This window comes from Entelurus aequoreus, linkage group LG13 (genome assembly GCF_033978785.1).
Source record: "Entelurus aequoreus isolate RoL-2023_Sb linkage group LG13, RoL_Eaeq_v1.1, whole genome shotgun sequence".
In the NCBI taxonomy this organism is placed as follows: Eukaryota; Metazoa; Chordata; class Actinopteri; order Syngnathiformes; family Syngnathidae; genus Entelurus; species Entelurus aequoreus.
Window position 1 is genome coordinate 57315459 of NC_084743.1, and position 19100 is coordinate 57334558.

Here is a 19100-nt window from a genome sequence, read left to right on the forward strand (position 1 = left end):
AGGGACACAGCTCCTAAATAAAGCCTAAATAAACCTCTAAACCCCCACAGCCTCCCTTCAATTTTCTAACCATAAGCCGTCACCGTTATCTCATTCTATCCTCTGAGACACGGCCTCAACAATATGAGCCCACACTCACTTTAAACTGCAGGTTCGCTCCTCCCCTGCGTTATTGTCAACAATGTTCCACGGTGTATTTATAGGATCAGAGCCAATAAACTCGTTTTATCCCTGCAATGATGGTCATCGTTTATTTTACTTTTGTCATTAAGTTGCGTGTTAGCTGACAGTTTTATTTCCGCACATGAAAGTTGGGATAGGAAAGCCTTTTTACTGCAGACCGGGGGCATCATCTATAAAACTGTGCATGGAATTCTGAGTGAACGTCTCTGTATTCCACAAACCCTAAATTAGCGTGAAGCATTCACTTTAGAATTATTAATTTGATGACGTGACTAAATGTGTTAATTACTTCTAGCAGCAGCTATAGTGAGCTTGAGCTATGGTAGGCGTTAGTGTTGTCCCGATACCAATATGTTGGGACCAAAATTATTTTGATACTTTTTGGTACTTTTCTAAATAAAGGGGACCATAAAAAATTCCATTATTGGCTTTATTTTAACAAAAAATCTTACGGTACATTAAACATATGTTTCTTATTGCAGGTTTTTCCTGAAATAAAATAATGAAAATACAAGACAACTTTTAGTAGTAAGTAAACAAACATAGGCTCCTATTTGAGCTGCTGGCCTATGCAGTAACATATTGTGTCATTTTCCATTCTATTATTTTGTCAAAATTATTAAGGACAAGTGGTCGAAAATGAATTATTAATCTACTTGTTCATTTACTGAAGCACATCAAACGATGCAGCCTACACTTATCTCTTATGTTTGACTGCCATCTACTGGTCACACTTACCATTACACCATGTACCAAATAAAATTGTTTCGAGGTGGGTAAACTCAACCAAACGTATTCCTTACCTTGGGCGCACCGGGTTAAAAGGTGCACTGTCGAGTTTGAGAAAAAAAAAAATTTTTAAGTGCGCCTTATAGTCCGGAAAATACGGTATACATTTGATGGTTAGTGGTGTGAAAGATGTATATTAAATGACATAATAAAAAAATGCCGCATCATTTAGTGTAACGATCGTATTCACATAGGAGTTCTTCAATCCACAATTACATTTTAGCGTTCCCCGGATTCGTACACATGCGCAGATGCAGGGGGTGCATGGATTCCAATGGGGAGCACGTCTCGCCACATACATTTTGGTACTGATGACATATTTGACATTTGCTACAAAAAACGGCTTATTTTTAATAAATACTCCAGAGAAATGGGTACCAAGAGAGCAATAAGAATGTACATGCATAGTGTTTGAATGGACCTGTTCATTTTTCGTCATTTCTTCTGCAGGTTATACAAGATGACTTTGTGCATGAAATACTGGAACAATATTCTTCCCCAACAGGTCTTGATCAACCAAAGAAAAGACATTATGCGTGGAGTTGTAAGCCAATTTTCGGAGAAGGTTCCTGTGTCGTCATGCTCTATCAAAAAGCTGAATTTTCGACTGGGTTCAGAAGTTCAGAGAGTGTGGGTCTGTGCAAAATCTTAATTCTAAAATCCCCAAGAGGAATGTCTTTAATTGACAATTTGACAATCCAACGCCGCAAAACACATTTAGAGAATATTTTGGAATAACTGAAATTTTGAGGAATGGTTGTACACAGAAGTTTAAGAAATATGTACAATTTAATAACAATTTATGGGGTTCTGTTTTTGTTTTTTTGGTCACCCTGTATCTTGTAAACCTAAACCCATATCATTATTTAACTTGATGTTTATTACAATGAATCATTATGAAATACATATATGATACATGATACATAGATGAAATTATGATAAAATGATCAAATATCCAAGCGTTGTGTTGTTCTTTTGGGATGCTAATACACTAGTACTAATGATACTTTCTGCTACCACATTTATCAATCTATTTACAGTCACCACTCATATGTTGAAAAACACAAAAATATAGTAGGCTATTTGACTTGACTGGCAAACTATATCCGTCAGTATAATGTAAAATACACAACCTTGTTTGGTGTCCGGGTCTGTGGGACCCGTTTTAATTTTCTATTAAAAGACAAATGATAAAATTAATTAATTTTTCAAACTGAGACTCATTGACTTTGGCTCATTTTCTGTGAAGAACATATATCAGAATATATATTTAATGACCACACACCATACACCCCCCCACTACACATTTCTATTACATATAAGATGTCCGGGTCCACTGGACCCGGGGTTAATAGAAGTGTGGAAATGTATGTTCTGTGTACCACACGCAACCAACACACACACACACACACACACAGCAGGCCTAGACAGGAGGAGGACAGAGTGTAGGTACACAGAACATCAGAGGGTCAAATGTGCGAGAAAATGAGAGCAGACAGTGTTGACAAACAATGTTGCAACTTTGTGTGGGAACCGCAGGTGCAGAAACACAAAAGAAGAATCCCTGTGGGATGCAAAAACTGGCAGAGAAATATTCCGTGCAACGTTCATATTGTTGTTATTCAGCCAGCGTTTGTGGGTCTGATGGAACCCTGGCAGAGTAACAACAATATGAACATTACACAACGGTTAAAATCAATTTATGTGTGTGAATGGGTGAATGTGATGTATAATGTTAAGCGCTTTGGGTATCATTCCAGGTATAATAAAGCACTATATAAATACAGACCATTTACCATTTACAGGACACAACCCTTTGGACGTGTTTTGTGCGTACCCAAACTTTATCGATGAATAATTAAAATCGCAAAAATTCTGAAGGAAACGACTCTTGAAATATGGATTTGTTGAAAAATATAGAATACATACGAATACAGTCAACCTGTATGTATTAATGGGCTACACGGAGAGGCCACGTAATTTCGCAAAGCATTGTGGACCGTGTGTCGCGTTCAGGTCACATGTCTGCAATGGTTGTGTTTTCAGGAAGCGGAATAAGAAGAAGCGGCAGAAGCAGATTGCAGTTAAGAAGCTTTTATTTCTAATGGCAAGGCGAAAAGACAAAGATTGGCAAAATCGGTGGAACTGGTCGGTATGAGCACATTCACTGAACAAGAAATTTAAATGACCTGCCTCCATTGTCAAAAACCTAGCTTGTTCTCTATCTCACCAATAAAGTCTGCTTTTATACAGGGGAGAATTTCGGAAAGCAAAGTCTGTAATGGCTCACGGACAAACCAACTTTAGGACCTACGAATTTTCCATCTGAAACTGAAAACCTTTGTATTTTCATAAGTTAAAGTTAAAGTACCAATGATTGTCACACGCACACTAGGTGTGGTGAGATTTGTCATCTGCATTTGACCCATCCCCTGGTTCACCCCCTGGGAGGTGAGGGGAGCAGTGAGCAGCAGCGGTGGCCGCGCCCGGGATTAATTTTTTGTGATTTATCCCCCAATTCCAACCCTTGATGCTGAGTGCCAAGCAGGGAGGTAATGGGTCCCATTTTTATAGTCTTTGGTATGACTCGGCCGGGGTTTGAACTCACGACCTACTGATCTCAGGGCGGACACTCTAACCCAGGGGTCACCAACGCGGTGCCCGCGGGCACCAGGTAGCCCGTAAGGACCAGATGAGTAGCCCGCTGGCCTGTTCTAAAAATAGCTCAAATAGCAGCACTTACCAGTGAGCTGCCTCTATTTTTTACATTTTATTTATTTACTAGCAAGCTGATCTCGCTTTGCCCGACATTTTTAATCCTAAGAGAGACAAAACTCAAATAGAATTTGAAAATCCAAGAAAATATTTTAAAGACTTGGTCTTCACTTGTTTAAATAAATTCATTAATTTTTTTACTTTGCTTCTTATAACTTTCAGAAAGACAATTTTAGAGAACAAATACAACCTTAAAAATAATTTTAGGATTTTTAAACACACATACCTTTTTACCTTTTAAATTCCTTCCTCTTCTTTCCTGACAATGTAAATCAATGTTCAAGTTTTTTTTTTTTATTGTAAAGAATAATAAATAAATTTTAATTTAATTCTTCATTTTAGCTTCTGTTTTTTCGACGAAAAATATTTGTGAAATATTTCTTCAAACTTATTATGATTAAAATTCAAAAAAATTATTCTGGCAAATCTAGAAAATCTGTAGAATCTTATTTCATAGTCTTTTGAATTTCTTTTAAAATTTTTGTTCTGGAAAACCTAGAAAAAATAATGATTTGTCTTTGTTAGAAATATAGCTTGGTCCAATTTGTTATATATTCTAACAAAGTGTAGATTGGATTTTAACCTATTTAAAACATGTCATCAAAATTCTAAAATGAATTTTAATCAGGAAAAAATACTAATGATGCTCCATAAATTCTTTTTTTAATTTGTTTCAAAAAGATTCGAATTAGCTAGTTTTTCTCTTCTTTTTTTCAGTTGAATTTTGAATTTTAAAGAGTCGAAATTGAAGATAAACTATGTTTCAAAATTTAATTGTCATTTTTTTCATGTTTTCTCCTCTTTTAAACTGTTCAATTAAGTGTAAATATCATTAATTATTAATAATAACATAGAGTTAAAGGTAAATTCAGCAAATTGGCTATTTCTGGCAATTTATTGAAGTGTGTATCAAAGTGGTAGCCCTTCGCATTAATCAGTACTCAAGAAGTAGCTCTTGCTTTCAAAAAGGTTGGTGACCCCTGCTCTAACCACTAGGCCACTGAGTAGGCCTAGTGGTTAGTATGCACATTATTACCCACAATGCATTTTTCCATTCTGCTACGTCACCCTTTCGAAACTTAAATGTATTGTTATTATGATGATTAAATAGTTAGTCAACGTCAACATAATGGATAACCGCTTTTCTCAGCATAAATGTTGAGACCCAAAGAAATCATGTCTATGAAAATTGACATGACAGCTTGAAAAGGCAGCATCACGTTCGTATCTCAGTTATTGACACATCAACTCTGGTTCAAGAACAAAACAATACACAAACAATGGTGGGGCACTTTTGTACAACCAACCAAATGTAATTATTAAAATAATTAGATATTTATCGAAATGACCAGTGTGCTATCCCAAAAATAAACCAAAAATTGTTACAAATGGGAGTTTATTGTTTTGCCGAAGCATTATTTAGTCAGGCACCAACAGGGACTGCAATTGTCACTTTTTGAGAGTGTAAAACAGATTTATCCGTGGTCAGATTGCAAGGTTGAGATGAGGCTCAGAATCTGATCATCTAAAATACGATGACAGATGTTCTCAATTACAGATTAACATCATTTCTGCGCCGCAGATTATCGCTGACCTCAATATCACCGCAGCATCATGTTACTTCAGACTGCACAATCGGTCTATACTCTGCACAATATTTCACAAATACGGTAGCTGCGGGGGGAGGGGGAAGGCGGGATACACCCAGGACAAGTCGCCAGCTCATCGCAGGGCCAACACAGTTAGACAGACAACATTCACACTCACATTCACACACTAGGGCCAATTTAGTGTTGCCAATCAACCTATCCCCAGGTGCATGTCTTTGCAGGTGGGAGGAAGCCGGAGTACCCGGAGAAAACCCACGCACATGCAAAATCCACAAAAAAAGACCCCGAGCCTGGGAATAAAACCCAGGACCTTCTTACTGTGAGGCACATGCACTAACCCCTGTCCCACCATGCTGCCGAAGTATTCAACCAAATTTAAATTTTCAAAACACATAATTTTATTTTTCACTGGCAACAATCCATCATGATTCTAAACAAGAACTGTGTTTCTACAAAGACAGTATGCATGCTTCCTTTTATGGGCGTCCGATATACAAATTTGACATAGGATCATATTGGTATCAGTTTTTTTTTGTTTTTTTTAACAAAAAAACAAAAACAAAAAAAAGACGATTTTGTGATGCTAAAAAATTTAGATGTAATCATAGTAGTGTCGACTAGAAACACTCTTGTACTTAGTATCATCACATTGTATTTCATGTGTCTGAAAATGTCTGAAAATGACATAATCACTGTGATAACGAAGCCTGGCCGCAGTTCTGTTATTTACTCATCTGGACTGTGGAACCATTGGCACACATGTTTGTATGTCAGAAACTGACATTTGGGCTTTATGTTTTATTGTTTTGTTTTTAATGTTTTGTTTTTAATGTTTTGTATTGTGTTTTTATATGTTTAATGGATCTTAAGGTCTGCAATAAAGATTGATGATGATGATGATGATGATCCACCAATGGTGTTTGTTTATATTGCATCGTCCCGAAGAGTTGATGCTGCAGATAATTCTGGGAATTTGTTCTGTGGTGTTTATGTTGTGTTGCGGTGCAAATATTCTCCTAAAATGTGTTTGTCATTGTAGTTTAGTGTGGTTTCACTATATGGCACATGTTTATGACAGTCTTGGCGTTGTTCATTCGGCCACCCTTAGTGTGACATGTATGGCTGTTGACTAAGTATGCCCTTCATTCACTTGTGTGTAGTGCATTCAAAGTTAAGTTGTTTGTCTTAATGGTTAATGATTCGACAAATTGACTTATTGTCTTGACTTTGTCAACTTTAGACCATTTGTAACACATCCAATGTCATGACTCCGGTGTGTAGTGAAGCATGTATAGCTATCACTCGGATGATATTTGAAATAAATGTACTTGGCTTGTCTCCATGGAGACAAAGATTAGTGATTTAGAAGTCGACTAGCTAGCAATGTCTTAGAACACCTCTTCCTGAGGGGGTCACTGTCAGAAAAATTGTATGTAAATTATCAAAAAACTTTCCGTTCTGAGTTCCCAATGAACAGACAAGAGGCTGTCTTTGTTGCACCAAGCAAAGGCTTGGAAAATTCCATTGTGTACGATGGGAGGAGACGGGAGGTATTGTCATCGAAGACCTGCCCAGGCTAAAGTCAGGACCAGCCCAAGCCCGAGGCATCTTTTTCTTTTGTGTTAATGTGACCGAAAACAATGACTGTTTACATACTCCCCATTCCTTTAGAAACAGATGTTGTTATGTAAACAGGCAAAGTCCAAATAAAAAGAGGTGGCGTACAATCTTTCGCCAGAGCGTGAATGACACTGTAAGAGGTTACAGGTTGACACGTTTCTCCTCAATTGAGCAAAATTGAATTCTGCCTCTGTTTGATTCTTTGCTTCTTGTCTTGTTTAATAGATGTCATCAGTGTTTGAACCTGACAGTTACAATGGTATAACTTCACCTTTATAGTTATTAAGGCAAAATTTGTCCGTTCTCCCTTTTCAGTCTACGCAGTGTCTGCTTACAAGTACTTCGTGTGTGTGCGCTGTCTTCGTCTACATGACACGACGAGATGACGACGATGAGTGGAGGACCGGTACTTTTTAGAGGCAGTATAGTACCGAATATGATTCATTACCATGACTTGATTAACGTGGACCCCGACTTAAACAAGTTGTAAAACTTCTTCGGGTGTTACCATTTAGTGGTCAATTGTACGGAATATGTACTGTACTGTGCAATCTACTAATAAAAGTCTCAATTAGGGATGTCCGATAATGGCTTTTTGCCAATATCAGATATTCCGATATTGTCCAACTCTTTAAATACCGATACCGATATCAACCGATATACACAGTCGTGGAATTAACACATTATCATGCCTAATTTGGACAACCAGGTATGGTGAAGATAAGGTACTTTTTTTTAAAAATTATAAAATAAAATAAGATAAATACATTTAAAAAAAATTATTGAATAAAAAAGAAAGTAAAACAATATAAAAACAGTTACATAGAAACTAGTAATTAATGAAAATTAGTAAAATTAACTGTTAAAGATTAGTACTATTAGTGGACCAGTACAATCATGTGTGCTTACGGACTGTATCCCTTGCAGAATGTATTGATATATATTGATATATAATGTAGGAACCAGAATATTAATAACAGAAAGAAACAACCCTTTTGTGTGAATGAGTGTGAATGAGTGTAAAATGGGGGAGGGAGGTTTTTTGGGTTGGTGCACTAATTGTAAGTGTATCTTGTGTTTTTTATGTTAATTTAATAAAAATAAATAAAAATAAAAAATAAAAATGATACCGATTATAAAAAAAACGATATTACATTTTAATGCATTTATCGGCCGATAATATCGGCAGGCCGATATTATCGGACATCTCTAGTCTCAATCAATCAATCAATTAGTATCGCGGTACTATACTAATACCGGTATACCGTACAACCCTACTCGGAAAGTAACGTCCAGCGATAAGTAGGGAGCTAGTGTACAAAACTCGTGGTGGAATCAATAACATAGACAATAGTGTGAAGTCCGCCTTGGAGATTGAACTACTTGGACAGCCTGTGAAGTCAAAGCATCACGCAAACACACAAACATTCCTCTGAGTATCACCAAAAAGCCAAGCTTGGTGTGCAATAACAACTGACACTTCTCGTGCTTTTTCCATGTAGCAGAGTTTAATAAGTGGCACTGTCGCTTTTTATCCGAACATGGTATTCAAATTCGAGGAGAGCGAGCGCGAGCTGAGTGGTCCGAGAGCGCTTTTTAGAGTGCTAGCGCAGGCAGCGAGGGTGTGTAAGTGGACAGAGTTCTGTTCAGTAATTCTTAATGGCTTTTAGCATCAACCGTAATCATTTATGACATTCTCTTTCTCCAAAATGACCTTGCACTACGAGCGCCGTCGCCTCGCCGCCCCGTATTCGCACAAAGTGCTTGTTTCTTCTGGTGTTGTTGTCATCGCTGTGTTTTGGTTTCCTGCGGCAGGTGTTTGTTTGCGACAACGTGCACTTAAAAAGTTGTTTGCCAAGTCTTTATACTTCTCCAGTGTGTCACATGCAACACATTACGCTGTAATGCAAGGTGACGATATCGCATGAGACAGTGAACATCTCGCGGATCTATTCTTGGATGGCAGACTTTTTGCCGACGTGTGTTTTTGTACATATTGATGAGCGTATGAGGGCGTCACGCTGGAATATGATTGGTCATATTTGCTTGTATGGACACATACAGTCGTGGTCAAAAGTTTACATACACTTGTGAAGAACATAATGTCATGGCTGTCTTGAGTTTCCAATCATTTCTACAACTCTTATTTTTTTTGTGTTAGAGTGATTGGAGCACATACTTGTTGGTCACAAAAAAGTTTGGTTATTTGATTAATTTATTATGGGTCTACTGAAAATGTGACCAAATCTGCTGGGTCAAAAGTATACATACAGCAATGTTAATTAGAGATGTCCGATAATATCGGACTGCCGATATTATCGGCCGATAAATGCTTTAAAATGTAATATCGGAAATTATCGGTATTGGTTTCAAAAAGTAAAATTCATGACTTTTTAAAACGCCGCTGTACGGAGCGGTACACGGACGTAGGGAAGTACAGAGCAGTTGCGTCTCCCAGTCACACTTGCCAACCCTCCCGGGAGACTCCCAAATTTCAGTGCCCCTCCCGATAATCTCCCGGGGCAACCATTCTCCCGAATTTCTCCCGATTTCCAACCCAGACAACAATATTGGGGGCGTGCCTTAAAGGCACTGCCTTTGCGTGCCGGCCCAATCACATAATATCTACGGCTTTTCACACACACAAGTGAATGCAAGCAAGGCATATTTGGTCAACAGCCATACAGGTCACACTGAGGGTGTCCGTATAAACAACTTTAACACTGTTACAAATATGCGCCACACTGTGAACCCACACCAAACAAGAATGACAAACAGATTTCGGGAGAACATCCGCACCGTAACACAACATAAACACAACAGAACAAATACCCAGAACCCCTTGCAGCATTAACTCTTCCGGGACGCTACAATATAAATCCCCCGCTACCACTTTTGACGTGTGTTTGGGGTCATTGTCCTGTTGGAACACCCAACTGCGCCCAAGACCCAACCTCCGGGCTGATGATTTTAGGTTGTCCTGAAGAATTTGGAGGTAATCCTCCTTTTTCATAGTCACATTTACTCTCTGTAAAGCACCAGTTCCATTGGCAGCAAAACAGGCACAGAGCATAATACTACCACCACCACCATGCTTGACGGTAGGCATGGTGTTCCTGGGATTAAAGGCCTCACCTTTTCGCCTCCAAACATATTGCTGGGTATTTTGGCCAAACAGCTCAATTTTTGTTTCATCTGACCACAGAACTTTCCTGCAGAAGGTCTTATCTTTGTCCATGTGATGTCTTTACAAGTGTATGTAAACTTTTAACCACGACTGTAATTGACCGTTTTCACATGCCTATTGAGAACTCTGCATGCACGTGTGTGTCTCTGCATGTTGCGTGAACCCAGTAAATATATATAAGATACGCATGGATGCGTCTGGATCTGTGCAGCACTTTGGACCAGCAGCTTGTCTAAAGCTAGTCTGTGTGTGTGTGTATGTGTGTGTGTGTCATCGTGTGTGTGTGTGTGGGTGTGTGTGTAGCGAACAGCTGCGATATAGAGCCTGTCGTGGGCATGAGGTAATTAGTGCAGAAGATGATTATATTATTTGGACGGCCGACCAGCGGAGGTTCAAAAGGAGGGGAGGCAGGTGAGCTTGTGCGGCCTGCAGCTGCATGTTAAATAACTTTGAAATAAATCACAGAAGTCCTGCAAAAAGGGGGAGAAAGGCAGGAAGGTGAGGAAAAACACACAAGAAGAGAGGCAAGTAGGGAAGCGCAGGAATTTAAACAAACAACAACACAACGGTGACTAAATTATTCAGTCTGGTTTCGGTAGAAATGAGCAAATGCAAAAAAGTTAGTAGCATTAGACGATTGTAAAAAAGCACTACCAGGCATTGCATTTTTGAAACGTGGGGATAAACACAGAAAACCTCTACAGCTACAACAAACAGATATCTACAGCATGTATCTATATGATCCCCAAGGTGCGTTCAGAGGCACCAAAAGAGATATTGTCTCCGCACAAATTGTGCTGCAATACCTCTGCAGTCTGTGTTTTACCTTTGCAATAATGGTACTCTGTATGTGGTGACAGATTTAGTTTTATTGTAAAACTTACAAACGTTGCTTGGAGTGATGAATGAAGAATACAGAATAATAACGTTACCTTTACGTTACAATTACATTCTAGTAAAGATATTATTAGATAGATAGATAGTACTTTATTGATTCCTTCAGGAGAGTTCCCTCAGGAAAATTAAAATTTAAAGGGCCCCTCTAATGCTATTAGTTATTTCATAGTGTTTACTTTAAAATGGTATCTACTGGTAAAATTATCCCCAAAATAGACACAATGGGTGATTTTAGGCTTATTTTCTAACGAGTTTCGGGACATTTTTGGAACGGCGACTTTTAGCTAGAAAATGTGGGCGGGCCTGCATCAGCCTGCTGACGTCACCTACAGAAGACTGGAGGCAATTTCACACGTACGTGTTTTGGTAGCAATCTTCATACCGCATCACGTTATTTTCACACGGAATTTGCAGTAATGATTAAATATGGCCGCCAGGTGCATTCAATGCAAAAAGTCAGTGTTCAAAAACAAGAAAAAACTAAACAAAAATTAGGGGTATTTTATTTGAACTAAGCAAAATTATCTGCCTATAGAACAAGAACATTTGGCTTGTTAAGACTTTCCAAAACAAGTAAAATTAGCTAACCTTAATGAACCCCATTTCATGCTTGAAATAAGAAATTATTACTTTAAAAAAAGTAGTTTTATACTTGTGAGTGTTGATGACACAGCTTTGCAACAGTTGATATTCTAGTTTCAAGCATGTTTTACTCAATATAGGTCATAACATCTCAGCAACAAGCTGTAATATCTTACTGAGATCATTTAGGACCAAAACCCTTAATACAAGTAAAACACTCTAACATAAAATCTGCTTAGTGAGAAGAATTATCTTATCAAACAGAAAATAAGCAAATATCACCCTTATTTGAGATATTTAATCTTACTTAGATTTTAGTTTTTGCAGCGCTGTTGCAGGTTTCAGCAATACAACTAAAGAAGGGCTCAGCCTGCAAACAGTTCCAAAAGATTGGTAATATGAGGAAAATATAAACCTATCCAGTCAAACAGACTTGTGCAAAATGAGAGGAGTGGCAATATCTATCATTTTAATCATTATGGCTTCGAAGAAGAAGGGTTTTTGTTGAAATTTGGATGGAAAATGTTAAAAACAAAAGTCAAATGCGATCCCGAAAATCAGGAGCACCCTCGGGGGGGAGGTCAAAACCTACGGAAAAACTGAGAAAAAAAGGTAGACTCCAAAAACGAGAGAAAAAATAAGTTAAGCTACTAGTGTTCTATTTTGCGTCCTCATCTACTGATGTTTTCCTCAAGATGCTTGAGATAAAGCTGAAAGAGCATGAGGAAACACAGGCTATGGTCGTGTCCATGGAAGAGCAAGGAAGCTATTTTATATTTATGTTTTCCTCATAATGTTTGAATTTTTCAGGGACCAGTGCGACAAAAACACACAATTAATTAAGTGAGTAAAAATAATAGGTTTACATGCCTTTATTTACACCCTATGTGTCAAAGTCAAGGCCCACGAAGGAATTATCTATGGCCCCCGGGATGATATTTGATTAGTATCAGAACCGGCCCGCAGGCCACAGCCGCCTGCTGCTGTTTTGCACGCACCAATACTCCATCAGTGTTGGCGCTAGGAATTTTCAATTTTGATGGGGTCCCTGGGACGCCATCAAGTCATAAAAATGGGGTCCCACAGTAGGTTTTTGGGGTCCCACTTTTTTGTAACCGTTTTGAAAACAAATGATAAATGTATGCATTATCCTGTTATATCTCACATTCTATATATTGTGTTTTGGAAAAAGGTTTTCATAAACGTGAATTCTTTAAAAAATAAAAAATAAATAAACAAATAAAACACATTTTTATGCATATGTAAATTTATTCAGTTATAAACATTAATTTTCTTCTTTTCTTCATGGATCTAAACTTTACCGCTGCCGGTATTTTTTTCTATATTTTTATTGTAATATTTTCGGAATGTGTTTGTTCTATTTTTGGCCAAAGTAAGACAAAGAAATCAATCTGAAGTTGTCTTTATTTTTTAGTTTTAATGCCATTATTTTAATAGTCCGGCCCGCGTGTGCACAGATTTTCCTCCATGCGGCCCCTGACACCTCTGATCTACATTGTCTATGCGGGGAAATTGGCTCCAGTTCTGTAGATGACGTCACACCAAGTCTGGCCATGGAAAGGGTACAGTTATTTATCTACGGATTACTCATAAACTAAGTGATCGTATGGGGAATGCCAATCAGATTCATTTTCAGGCGAAAAAAAAATACATCAAGAGAACTTGTTAGTGAAATTTCGGTCATATAGACACTATGGGTCCTTTAATACTTTAAAAACTAACTTCTTGATTGATGCGTATTGCTTCTGTGTTGTTTTAGTTATACGATAGAAAACCAATGAGAGCGCCAGAATATTTTGAGGTCAACTTCTAAGATGTCAGAGAAGTCTGATGAATGAATGCCATAATTGCAAAACACACGGGACTTCTAATTGCGAAACACACAACTTTTAATGAAGAAATGTTGTATAATTCGGATCAAACTAGTGCTGTGGTTTCATCTATGCTAATTTCTTTGATGTTCATGGTAAAACCCTTTCTAAACCCTGCCCGCAGCGATTGTCTTCAAAATAATGACTGATCCCTTTGAGTGTCCACGGTTCATTTTTAGCTTGGCAGAAGTTTCAAGAATATATGCCATATTTCCCATCTGAACTTTAAAGTGTAGGAGATCACCAGATGCATCACAGGCTCTGTGTAATTAAACGTAAACACTTGCCATGCTTTTAAATATGAGTATGGAAGGCGGGTGGTAGTCAATAACTTTCTGCTGATATGATTTTCCTTGCGCGCATATTTTAAGGCAATCATTACATTTTAAAATCTGTCTCCATATACGAGTGTAGCTCATTTGTCATTAAAAAATCTAAATCATTGCGATCAGATTGAGACGGTCTATTCTTGCAACAGACTGTGGATGTTCTGCACAAATAATAACGTGACATGTGGAACTTAAGAAAAAGCTTTACAGTAGCAATCGAGGTCAGATAGGTAAAAATTAGTTCACCGTATGCACTCACTGGACACTTCATTAGGCACACAAGCGGGTGTTCTAAATCAGTGATTCCCAACCACATTAGTCACATCATCCATTGGGTGTGCCCCCGGAAATGATCCAATTTAATTTAATTGGTCTGAAAATTATTACTGTAAATACCGGACTATAAGCCGCTACTTTTTTCCCACACTTTGAACCCTGCAGCTTAATTTCTCATTTATTTTTTCTTAGCTGACGGCAATAATAGAAAGAGTAAAAAAAGAAAAAACAAGCAAATACATTGGGGTGTTTTATTGTTTGTGCTATGGCGCCATCTTTTGGGTGAGTTGTCTCCCCATTTAATGCTTTCAAACCGAAAGTAGAGTGCCGTTCGGTCTTCTAGCCGTCCATAGCGTTCCTACTCTTATGTATTTTCCATTCATCATTTCAAGCTTTTGTAAGTTTTGCAATATAACTAAAACGGTTTATACTTACCAAACTGTCCCATGCTTGATGTCTGTAGGAGTGTTTTCATGCATATGTGCACATGCTATCGTAATGTAAAGACGCTAGCGTCGTTAGCATTAGCTAATATGTTCACACGTTCACGAGTATCTGTGTTAGTATTATTAATTACAACGGCATACTTTTTGTATTGTTTCAGTTACACAAATTCCTCAGTAAATTCACCAAAACGTCAATAGGGACTTATTGAATTTTAGCTCATGGGTGTCAAACTCTGGCCCGCGGGCCAATTTTAGAGGACGTTAAAGGCAGTGCCTTTAAGGCACGCCCCCAAGACTGTGGTCCGGCTGGACTACGAGATATAATGACTGATGAACACCTTCGTTCGATAATGAAGGTTGCCTCAGCTCAAAGCCTGAGCCCCGACATTAATGAACTAGCATTCAAGAAAAGATGCCAGGTATCTGGCTTGGGCACATCAGATTAGTTCAGTGTGTTGCAAACTGAGCAGTTTAAAGTCCTGAATGGTTGGTTTATTCATTGTTATTTTATTTTCAAATTTATTAGCCTGTGGAAAAAGTTAATGTTGAAATTTCCCTCAGAAGGCTGCAAATAGTAAAGAGGCATTACATTTTTATTTAAATTGTATTTGATATGCCATTGATATTTTTTCATTATTATTATTATTATTATTTGAAACTCGATTTTGCATGTCACTATAAAGTTATATAAGCCTTGCTTGTTCAATATTCAAATTAAAACTTGTTTGGGTCCCTATTGAAAGGTTAATTTGTTCAACTTTGGCCCGCGGCTTTGTTCAGTTTTAAATTTTGGCCCACTCTGTATTTGAGTTTGACACCCCTGGTTTAGCTGATTGGAGAGCGAGCTTCCGCAGCTATTGGGTCCATGACGATGACTTCTGTTATGTTTGATCAGCTGTTTTACTGCCGTGTAACAGACACCCTTTGGAAACAATTGAGGTATGTAAATAAACAGTTACAGAATCTTTCGGTGTAAAAAACTAATTTCACAACATCGGTGCGGCTAATATAGGGCAAAAAAAAAAGTTATTCTAAAATTTAGTGGGTGCAGCTTATATCCCGATGAGCTCTATAGTACGGAAAATACAGTATTTATCTACAACAAATGATAGGAATTATTATCTTTAAGACCGATACTGATTATTGACAATGTATTTATCTATTATTTTTTACATTTATATCTAACTGTAGTTTGTGCACATCTGGAGGTAAGAGACTCAAATAAATGTGCATTTGATGAACTGTACCTGTAAAGGTGTCCTGATAAAAGTCAGTATCTTCATCTTAAATGGCTGGTCGTCTAGAGCCATAATTTCCATGATGAAATCAGAGACCGCTTTATTGTCTCTGGCAAACCTTTTTCACTTACAGTATCAGACGCAGTAGCGATAGGAACATGCCCCGGGCCTTTTTCTGCAGCTGATAGCTTCTTTTTACAGTGCAGGCAGTCTTCGTAGGCTTTCAAAACACCGCTGGCGTTTCAAGTGGCTGATAAGGTTTGATGTGTTGAAGCACAATGGGGTTTTTTTTCCCCTCCTCGCGGCATGTTCTCAGAAATGTTGGCGCAATTAGCACACAAAATGTCTTCCTTTTAAACCAGGGGTCCCCCCAAACTACGGCCGCGGGAAGTCCCAGGTTAAAAAAAAAAAGATATATATATATATATATATTTTTTTTTTTAAATTTATTTATTTATTTATTTATTTATTTTAAATCTGTCTTTTCTAATCCATTTTCTATCGCTTGTTACTCTCGGTGTCTCCTAGTCGCTCAGGCAAATCATATTGTCTAAATATAATAATAACGTGACATCATCGTCTTCGGGGGATTTTTAAAAATCCCCCGAAGAGCAGGGAAACCTGCAAAACAGGCTTTTAGGGATGAAATAGCCTCTGTGTTTTTTCCTGACCTAATGTATATATATATAGGTATATGTACAGTATATATATATATATATATATATATATATATATATATATATATATATATATATATATATATATATATATATATATATATATATATATATATATATATATATATATATATATATATATATATATATATATATATATATATATATATACACACACATAGTCATGGTTTCTGTGGTTTATCCATTACACAGTGCTCAATACCGGGGTAGAGCGGAATATATGTTAGGTCAGGAAAAAACAAAAGAGGCTATATCATCTTTACAAGCCTGTTCCACAGGTTTCACTGCTCGTCAGGGGATTTTATTGCAATAAAATGCAATAAAATCTCCTGACGAGTGTCTGTATTAGTATTATTAACTTACAATGGCATTCTTTTCGTATTGTTTCAGATTTTATTGCAATAAAATGCAAGGGAAACCTGCGAAACAGGCTTGTAGGGATGATATAGCCTCTTGTGTTTTTTCCTGACTTAATGTATATATATATATATATATATATATATATATATATATATATATATATATATATATATATATATATATATATATATATATATATATATATATATATATATACATATATATATATATATATATATATATATATATATATATATATATATATATATATATATATATATATATATATATATATATATATATATATACAGGCCTGGCCCTAACCAATCTGGTGCCCTAGGCAAGATTTTAGGTGGCACCCCCCCCCCCCCCCCCCCCCCCCCACATCGGCAGTGAAGTGTACATACTCACAAGAAACCGAATAGCTTTGTCTTTGACCTTTTTTTTTTACTTAAGGAAAGCAAATTAACATATTATATGAGAATATTATGCTATGATTATCTTTAACCGAATCCCAGCAGTGCTCAAATTAATGATGTAACAAATAATATTTCTATTAAATAGGCTTTATTTTGCATTTTAATTAATGTGGGATTATTTTTTGTATTTAGAAATATGAGGAACCAACTGTTTTTTTTTTGTTTTTTTTTTCTCCAACATTTGTGGCACTGGCGTGGCGCCCCCTGATGGACGGCGCCCTTAGCATTTGCCTATACGGCCTATGCCACGGGCCGGCCCTGTATATATATATATATATATATATATATATATATATATATATATATATATATATATATATATATATATATATATATATATATATATATATATATATATATATATATATATATATATATATATATATATACACCTGGGGATAAGTTGATTGGCAACACTAAATTGGCCCTAGTGTGTGAATGTGAGTGTGAATGTTGTCTGTCTATCTGTGTTGGCCCTGCGATGAGGTGGCGACTTGTCCAGGGTGTACACCGCCTTCCGCCCGATTGTAGCTGAGATAGGCTCCAGCACCCCCCGCGACCCCAAAAGGGATAAGCGGTAGAAAATGGATGGATGGATGGATATACACACATTTTTCTAACCCAATGCGGCCCCCGAGTCAAAAAGTTTGGGGACCCCTGTTTTAAACAGTAGTCTCACACGATCGACGCCGTGTTGGTTGACAGTGAGCTCAAGGAAAAGTTTACGACTAGCCCTTGATTTGCTCACCCTAAACCACCAGCAAAGTCAGCCGTGAGATGGTTCTGACGTCAGTAATGGTTGGGAAACGCTGATGCAATAGAATTTTTTATAGATTTTGAGTATTTTCATAGCTTTTGTACCGAAAAAGGTCATTAAATGGTCCAGCTGCACCAAATTGAACGTCCGGTGAGTGCATACTGTACGTGTGTTCCCTGAAGGGGCTTTCCGGCTCTATCTGAACACACCTTGTTGGAGATTAAATTGAGATTCAGATCTTATGTACCTGTTTTGACTGCAAAGTTGTCATAGCAAAGCAGCCGTCCCCAATCAGGCAATATGCAGTGAGGTTACATTTGGAAAGTTAGTCAGTTGGTGAGAAAGAAGGAATCATATAAGCGATTCCCCAGTCGGCAATTTTTTTTTGTTGACTGTCTTCAGCTTAAAAGGTCCAAGACTGTGGGTGAAGGTGTGTAAGTGAACGCACCTGTTCAGGCTGGTTGGCATTGGACAGTGGGATCACCATCCAGATGATGTTGAGGTTGTTGAGAGCAGCGCTGGTGGTGAAGGAGCAAGGCAGGACGGCTGCTTGGCCTCGGGCGACCTGGATGCTGCTCTGAGACACCATCACATCCAGTGCATGTACGCTCGCTGCAGGAGGGAGGGAGACTATCATCAGTGACATCATTCGCACAAGATGTACTCTCGCCAAGACACAACTTGCGGTGCACTTGCACTATCCGCACGTCTAATTCAAGAGCTGTATCGGTGGTTCTGCCTCTGCAGAGATAGCAAGACAAAAGAGCTGTGAGAGTGGTTACATAACAGGGGCGTCCAAACTACTTCCACTGGGGGCCGCACACTGGAAAATCAAAGCACGCGGGGGCCATTTTGATATTTTTCATTTTCAAAACAAATACAATATATTAGAGATGTCCGATAATGGCTTTTTTGCCGATATCCGATATTCCGATATTGTCCAACTCTTAATTACCGATTCCGATATCAACCGATACGGTAT

The 19100-nt window shown here is 37.7% G+C and overlaps 1 protein-coding gene across 1 annotated transcript in view; it reads right to left on the minus strand.

The window, feature by feature from the left end:
- Positions 1-18726, minus strand: part of LOC133663035 (immunoglobulin superfamily member 11-like) — a 64401-nt gene extending 45675 nt beyond the window's left edge. The window contains exon 1 of the mRNA XM_062067215.1: positions 18567-18726. Coding sequence (XP_061923199.1) covers positions 18567-18707 — 141 coding nt within the window. The 5' untranslated portion in view covers positions 18708-18726. The remainder of the gene's footprint in view (positions 1-18566) is intronic.
- Positions 18727-19100: the final 374 nt, after the last annotated feature.